At 47.6% G+C, this 8517-nt stretch overlaps 1 protein-coding gene across 1 annotated transcript; it reads right to left on the bottom strand.

Annotated features, from left to right (window-relative positions):
• Window positions 1-514: 514 nt before the first annotated feature.
• On the bottom strand, window positions 515-3286 carry SPCS2 (signal peptidase complex subunit 2 homolog (S. cerevisiae); the record flags this gene model as incomplete). Its single annotated transcript, XM_009873616.1, has 4 exons — window positions 515-857; window positions 1189-1323; window positions 2692-2852; window positions 3203-3286. Coding segments are annotated over 4 exons (567 nt in total), but the record flags the coding sequence as incomplete, so codon positions are not given.
• Between the last annotated feature and the right edge of the window lie 5231 nt (window positions 3287-8517).

Below are 8517 nucleotides of genomic sequence, written 5' to 3'. Positions count from 1 at the left end.
CGTCTCATCTTCCCTTTTATTGCATTTGAAAAAAAACCAAAAACCCAACCAAAAAAGCCCAACAAACCAACAAAATTATCTTTTTTTTCCCCTCCTTTCCTTTTCTTTTAAAAAATGCCATTTTATAGAAGGGCCACGTGGGATAACATCAAAAAATCTTTACTCGTTTTTTTTCTCTCCCCACTTTTTCGATAAGCGTTGCGGCCCAATGTACACAAGTCACGCGTTTGGCTTCCCCCACCCACCCCTCGCCTCGCTCGCCAACACATAAAAGGCTTTTTATATAAAAACGATCCCCTACCGCCAATGAGATAAATACGAAAAACTTGGCTGCGAGCACACAGAAGGATTTTTGTCCTGAATTCCTAAACACAAAAGGTGACGGGGAAAAGCTGTTTGATAGAAACAGAGGAAGCCGACACGACGTCGAGGTCCCGAGGGTCCCCGTGGGGAAAATTCTCCTCCACGGTTCACCCCAGAGAGCGCACGGACTGAGGCAAAAAAATAATTATAATTAAAAAAATTATCTTGGATCCAAGGTGAAAACCAATCCATTCCGAATCAGAATGGGATTTCAGGACAAAAAGAGAGGCCACGACGCCCTTTCTTTACTCTCTGACTTTATTGGTGTTAATTTAGCCCGTTCCCAGGAGGCGAGTGGTGTCAGGAATCATTTGATTTTCCTCTCCAGGGCCAGGCTATCGTGCAGCTTGGACACCTCGGGCTCGTAGGCCTCCATGACTAACGTCCCGTTGTTATCAAAGAATTTCGCGATGGATTTGGTGAACTCGGCTTCCCTCTGCTGTTTGGTTTTCCCGCTGATGAAAGTCAGCTTCAGGGTGTACTTGTCGTCGAACCTGCGGGAAGGGCGGAGAGATTTCAGGGCGGGATTGAAGGCTACAACGTGCAGGAGTTAACGACGACACAATTAAAGATTCTGACACTCTGCAATTAATTTTCCTCCTCCCCATTTAAGAGGAGTGAAACGCCACCAGGTCGCTGCGTGGCGCTGCTCCCATTCCCGGCGTGAAACGGACTCAGAGATGTAAAAAATAAAGGAAAATATCTCAGGAAATCCCATGAGATTGCCAATGTCACCGATGCACCAGTATTTACCCCCTACTCCTGTTTGTTTTTTTTTTAGTGCCCCCAAATGCCGCTTTTCTGCCCCGCCCCGGCGAACGACACCTTTTGAGACTGGAGGAGAGTTGCCAAACGTCGTCGGGGTCCATCCCTGCTGGGTCTTTTCTGTGAGCCACGAGGAAAATACTCTTTTCTTTGTATGAGGTATAGATGGTGAGGATTCCCATCATCACAAAATAGGTGCGAAAGGAGTTAAGGAAAAGTTCAAAGTTGCAATTAGGAGTCGAAATCGGGCAGAGGAATTGCCTGGATCTCCCTCACGACATTTCTCATTCCAAGCAGGATGCTTGGCTGATGTCTCATTAAAGCGAGAAATTAAATAATTGGGGCACTTGATTAAATATTTGCTGTTACACAAGAGCATTAAACCGCTGCCTGGAAGCGGTGAGGAAAAAAGTAACTCCCTACGAGCGTTCCTGAAAGGGATTTCTTTGGCCACACAAAACACTCGTGAAACCACGAAATCCCAACGAAATACTGATTTTTGCTAAATTTTTGGAGCGACGTCCGTTGGGAGAAAGCAGGAAAACACAAGACCAAATGAGCCGCAGGATTAATTGCCGTGCGTTCCTCGACTAAGCAATTAACCTTCCTCATTTTTGGAATTAAAAGTGCCGCAAGATGGATTATCTCAGCTTTTGTGCTGAAAGCCAGCCCGAACTGTAGCATGGAACAACAAAATCACGCAACGATTCCAGTGCGGTGATTTCCAGGCCGGCAATAATTTTCCAGGCTACCAGTTCATGCTGCCTCACTGGTACCATCCAAAATCACCCCTGAAATTGGGCCCTAGGGCGGCTTTTGGGGAGCACTGCTCATCCGTCCCATCAATTTCTGTCGTAAAACCTCCGGGGGTGTCTGTCTCACTAGAGGACCTGCAGAGCAAGCAGAGCTGGGGAAAAAAAACCCCAAGAAAACCACGGGGCTGCGCGGGAATACTGGAAACGTGACGGTTGACTCCGAAATGGACTGACATCGAAACATTTCAACCCCGATTTGTAGCGCTACCCTCCTAAACTCTGCTCTTCTTTGGCGGAGGCGCTAGCAAGAATTATCTCCCTTTTACTCTTTGCTGTCAGTACCTGAGCTGTTATATTAGGAAAGAGAATGTCTCTGTAACCAAACTCTGGGTAGAATTAAAAAATAACCAACAAATCACCACCTAAAACACAAAACTACTCCCTGAAGCTTTCAAGGGCTGATCTTCAGTTTGAGTTTAACACGTCTGCACAGTCGGAGATTTGAGAAATCGGCCCGCCGCGGTCGGGAGCCCGGAGAGGAGCAGATCAGGCTCCTCTGATATGAGCTGTATCGCTCTCCGGGCCGCTGCACTGCTGCAAGTGAGGCTGGACCCCCTCCTCAGATCACCCAAATTTAGGTAATTTACACCCAGACAGGCAGGAATTTTGCCATCATGTGAAAACGGTTTGATTGTCAGCTGATTTCCACACCACAGGCAGTAAAATAGCCAGAAGAAGGGTTTTCTTATGCTTTAGGGGGAGAATAAAACCCTTTTGGTGTAAAGGAGACAACACCCGTAAAGGATATGAGACAACACAAAAGGCAAGAACAGGTTTGGATTCAGGGAAGGGGTGTAGGTAATCCCAAATCAAAGCTATGATCGCAAAGAGACAAGAGATCGTGCAGATGATGAGGCGGCCGTCGATCAAACGGAAATTCTCAACGTACTTGTACTTCTCCAGGAGGACCTGCGGGAGAAAACACGCAGCCGAGTTTATTTTGTGCCTTTCCTGAACAGGAAAAAACGGTTCTGGGAAGGATTTAGATGAAACAATCATGATTACATGGGTAAACTGACCCAAAACTTTATGCAGAATTAATGTCTGCATCAGGTGTTGGAATAATTGTGATAATCTAAACACAAACGCTGCTGTAGCCAGGGGAAGCACAAGAGACACCACAAAACCAGCACAGATCGGGCCCTTCAGAAAAAAAAATCAATCTCAAAAAAGTTTTCCGAGTTTTGAAACCCAGCGTGGAAACGTAAGAAACCAAAGCGTTTCCTCAAGAGGGAGGAAACAGCGGTGGCAGAACGTACCTTTTTGGCAGAATCGTCCAAAGAATTTTTCACGGCCGAACCGTCCCATTTGTCGATTTTTACCGGCTTGTCATCGATCTTCCACTGCAACGGAAACCGAACGGAGTTAGGAGAGTCTGGCGCAGGTTTGCCTTCTCGTTTAATGCGCTTGTTCCCGTTGTGAGCGCAAAAGAGAGGAGGCGACCCAGGAAACAGCTGCCTCTTTGGGAAAACCTGACCAGGGACGGAGGGGAAAAGCCAAAAAGCCTCCTCACCGAAAGCTAACTCAGCACCGACGTACTCCTTACCCTCACAGCTTTAAGCCGACACATCTTGTCACAGGACCTGGGGATATTTGGCGAAGTGACTTTTTACACTGGTTTTATTGGAATTTGGATGCTGCGTTTGCTGCTCCCGCAGAAAAGCATCAGCTACGACTTAATTCTTTCCTCAGAAGCGGGTCCTTCACCAAGAACGGATCTCAGATGCACCGGTTCAGCTTTTCAAAGGGGTTAATCTTCCCCTGAATTACTGTTATTTTTCGGCGATGCTGCTCCTTTTTGCCGCAGTTGGACACGGGAGGTTGAGCCCTGTGTATTTTAAGTCATCGATTCTTTCAGTTGAGAGACCGAAGCTCAAACTTCAGCTGCCATTAGAAGCAATTCTCAGCTTGGCCCTCGCGTTATTTCCTGCTCCTGAAAGCTCACGTCTTGGATTTACCTGCCAGAAGAGCTCATTTCCCTTCTCCCGCAGGAACAAAATCATTTTAAAGATGTAAAACCCGACCTACATCCCCTACGCTTGCGCATGGAGAAGGCTGATTCTCTCTCGGGCTCTCGTGTGCAGGCAGCAGCTGCTTTGCAAGGGACAAAACCAGTCAGAAGCTTTCAAAAGTCACAGACAACTGTTCTCACACCAGTGTAAGTTACACAATATTTTAGGCAGTTGCCTTTTTTGTAGGCCCATTTTTTTCCTAGGGTTAAGTAGCACACATGACAACTGAAAGCCAAACCCATGAAAGAACAGAGAAGAATTCTTTGAACTATTTACTTTACCCTACAAAAGCCATCTACAAGAGTTTTATTTCTTACTCTATGGATTTCCCAAAGATTAAGGTATCAAAAGCTAGACTAGGGAGAAGAAAACAGTAACTTTTTTCCCCAGTTAGGGAACTGGAAATCAGAAGTCTTGAAGTAAAAACGCCAACACCAATCCCTCTTTGCCTCGTCCCAGAGATAAATCCAAAAAGCTTTCAGAAATCCAGTCAGACTTGACCTCACCGCGCCCCGGCACGGCCTCCGTTTCTTGCGAGGGAGCGGAAGGAAAGTCAGCAAGCCCGTCGACGTGGAACCGTAACTCTGCTTTGCAAACCCCTGAACCAGAGCCCCTTCCTGAAACAGCACCAGCTCCTCCTGCTGCAGATTTATTCTGCCCTTCTGTATAGTTGTGATTTTTTTTTTCCTTATCTGAAGTAAAAAAAATATCCAGGCAAGTATTTCGACCACCAGTTTTCCACATTTCTAGGGCTAACCCAAGTATAAAATACGACAGCGTTCTCCAGCTTGTTCCTCCAGTAAGAATCCAGAGATATCAAGTGATATTTTTGTGAAAAGCTTCATAATTCAATATTGGAGTATTTGTTTCCAGCAACGGAGTGGGTTACCTGGTGTAAAAGCACAATGCATCTATCTCACCGTCAACGCTCGAGTGTTTTAATCAATCTTATTAAGCCTGGGTTTTCTTCCTAAAGCCCAAGAGGATGGAGACAAGGCTATAACTTCTCCTCCTCCTGAATAAAGCCAACAGCTTTCTAGATATATTTGAATACAGAATAATGGGAAAACACCAACGAGAATATCTTGGGAATCAAGAACTAGCTGAAAATGAAGCCACACTTAAGAAAAAATAAATTAATGTTTTAAAGCTATTTTATAAGCGCTCTGGAAACCAGCCCTGCTAACACTTCACTTGCAGAAGGGGTTTGCACAGCACGAAACGTCAGTGCCTAAAATGAGCTGAACCCGTGACAGAGCAAGAACAGAATTCTTGCTTGTCCCGAACCACCTGACACTGGAATTGCCCGAAAACATCAGTGATATTTAACCAACCTCTAACAGAGAACCAGCACTTTGTGGGGCAGATATAAAGGCCACATGACGTAGTTTTTGAAATAAACAGTAACAGCCTGATCGTCTCAGGGTGGTTCATGTCAGAAGGAACCTCATGACGGGGACACATCTGTGGTTTGGGACTTCGGCTGGCGAGAAGCTTTCGCCCTCCCTTTACCTCCAACATCAACGCTCCCTGGTAACGCGGTAAGAGAAGTAACTGTGATGCTGCCGCTTCTCTTACTTCTTCCAGGCCGATCCACAGGAGCAAAGAGCCCAGAACAGGCCACGCTGCCACCTGGAGCGGCAGAACTCCGCAGAGAAGAAGCTCCAAGGAAACAGCTGACATCTACCTACCTCTGCGTCCAGATGTGCACAGAAATGCACCCACATCTGGTCACCGATGTCCATAGATCAGTGCAAACGTGGGCTAAACCTCTGACTAATGGCTCAGCCTCAAAGAGATGTGAAGATTTGGCCTCTCACAAGCGCTCAAAAAGAGGGCAAAAGCTCTGTCCTCTCTTGGGTCCACACAACAGCCCTGCCTGGGGCAGCGGCGAGGGAAGGCGAAGCTGCACCGATGCCCCGTGGAGCCTGGCAGATGCCAACATTGTCTGCTCGTCCACTTAGTGGACGGTATTTTTCAACCAGTTACTCATTTTGAGCACTTTTGGGTACAAGCTCCAAAGGTTTCAAAAGAAAAAAAGCTCAGATTTTGCTTCCAGCTTGCTAGAGGGAAAAGAACCCCAAAACGGAACAGCCAGTTCAAACACTTGGCTGTTTGCAGCCAGGTAAAGGTGCTGCCTTGCAGCTGGGCTGCAGCAGGGGAGGGTTCTGCTGGTAGCTCTGAAAAAAAAAAAAGAAAAGGCGGAGAGGGGAGAGCAAAAACAAACGTTTGCTTTCACAGCAGACACTGCAGGATCCCAGCGCTCGCATTGCTCGTTTGTCAACCTTTGCTGAAATCCCTTCACAAAGCTGTCTCATAAGCAGGAGCTACAGAAAAATCCTACGGGAGAAAGTATAAGATGTTCATGTCTCAGAAGAAAGACAGGGCACAAACTTAGCCTTTTTTTTACCCCTGCCTCTTTCCTTCTGCCGCTACCGTCAGCCTCACATCATGTCCCATTTTAGCTTGCAACACCTTCTGGGTAGCTAGTCTGTCTCTTCAAATATTGCTCTGAAGTTTACAGCGTGCTTTGGGTGTTACAAACAGAACTGATCAAGTTCTTGCTCCTGCAAGAAGAGCACAGTGTAGATTAGATAAACTCTTCCAGGGGATAAACATTTCTAACTTGTGTTTTCTGTTGCAAGTTTGAAAAGAAAGTAAATTCCCGTCTCTAAAACCTAAAATCAGTAACTTCTCAAACAGACACACAACGCGGCAACTGCGGGAGGTTGGAGGAGCCTCAGCAGGTGACACACATCGGCTCCCTCGAGGCCCTCAGGAGAAGTGGCAGCTGATCATCTTCTCCTGCAGGACAGAGCAGCAAGTCCCAAACCATAGGTTCTCCACTCCCCCCGCCAAATTCTAAAATACCGGTGGCACTGCACACCGCGAGCCTGGCAGCAGCAGGATTTGCAAGCGGCAGAGTCCAGGGACACCTTGCTGCACATCACTTCCTTCCCTCTTCCTTTTGAGTTTGCTACAACTTCAGCTTGTCAGCGTGGCCTTTCCCAGCTCTGATGAGCTCAGCCTCTGCCTCGGAGGAAGCAATTCTGAACCTCAACCTCCCCAAAACACCCGGGCTGCCTGGCTGTACTCACAGGCAACTCCCGCTGGTACCAGTGAGCTCCTTCTAGGGCACAGAGGCGGAAAGCAGTCGCGGCAGTTGGTGCTCAGGAAGTGGTTTTTAAGTCGTGGCGCTTGCAAAACCTTCGAAAGTTTCGTTCCAGCAGCAGCAGAAAGCGATTCATAACTTAGCGTCATGAAATCTCAAAGAGTTTCCAAGGACCATTGCCACTGCTGCACACCAGTTTGTAGGGAGCGAGCGTGAACTCGCAGGCGGTCCTGGTTAAATAGGAAGAGGTCAGGAGGAGCTACCTCATCATCACAAACACCGGGAGAACATGAGAAGGGCGAAAAATACGATAGTTAAACTATAAATCTCCCTAAAATGAGGCAGCTGAAACACAAATCTTCGTAAAGATTTCGCTCACTAGGAAAGTAGGAAAAGAAAGGCTAAGCAAGCAACCCATCCTATGATTCTAAAGCCTCGCTGATAACCCGTTATCTCCCTGTTTGAGAAAAGCTTGAGGAAATTATGGGCCTAACGCCACGATTCTTCAGGTAAGAGCCCAGCAATATACACACCGGTTCACAGAAATCACCAGATTTCATTTAAGTCATCCAGAGGGAGGAAACAGATCAGCACAGAGGCAGAGGAAAGAAAAGACAGAATATGATCAGGTGTGTGGATTTACTTCAGGTAGAAGCTCTGCTGAAACGATTCAATGGTTTCTCGCAAAGGATTCAGCTCCCACATCAACATTTCCCTGCCCAACAGCTCCTTTTCCTTCCAAAATAACAACCCCACAGCACCCATAGGTGTCAAGAGGAGCAGGAACGCCTCGAGAGCATAACGCTTCCCTGCAAAGCGCTGCCATTTCAAACCCAAAAGCTGAGCACAGGAAGGCACCGAGAAACATTTCGTTTAAACAACCTCCCCTAGAAGCGTTCGTTCAACAAGTTAATCCCCTGTGCTAAAGGAAAAACACCACATTCTCAGGGATGATTGAATGGGGGGCCCAGAGAAGCTGTGGCAGTCACAGAATCACAGATTTTTAGGGGTTTGAAGGGACCTTTAGAGATCATCTCGCCCAACCCCCCTGCCAGAGCAGGGTCACCCAGGGCAGCCCCACAGGAACGCGTCCAGGCGGGTTGGAAAGTCTCCAGAGCAGGAGACTCCACACCCTCTCTGGGCAGCCTGGGCCAGGGCTCCGGCACCCGCACAGCCAACAAGTTTCTCCTCACGTTGAGCTGGAACTTCCCATGGTCTAACTCAAACCCATTATTCCTTGTTCCATTGCTGGGCACCGCTGAGCAGAGATTGTCCCCTTCCCCTTGACCCCCACCCCTCAGATATTTCTCTACGTTCATAAATCCCCTCTCAGCCGTCTCCTTTCCAGGCTGAACAGCCCCAGGTCTCTCCGTGTCTCTTCCCAGCAGAGATGTTCAGTCCCTTGATCCCCCTCGAAGCTGCCTCCCTGGGACTGTCAATGGCCGGGCTG

The sequence above is a fragment of the Apaloderma vittatum genome, unplaced genomic scaffold (genome assembly GCF_000703405.1).
Source record: "Apaloderma vittatum isolate BGI_N311 unplaced genomic scaffold, ASM70340v1 scaffold31677, whole genome shotgun sequence".
Taxonomy (NCBI): Eukaryota; Metazoa; Chordata; class Aves; order Trogoniformes; family Trogonidae; genus Apaloderma; species Apaloderma vittatum.
This window is presented reverse-complemented; position numbering and strand designations above follow the sequence as displayed.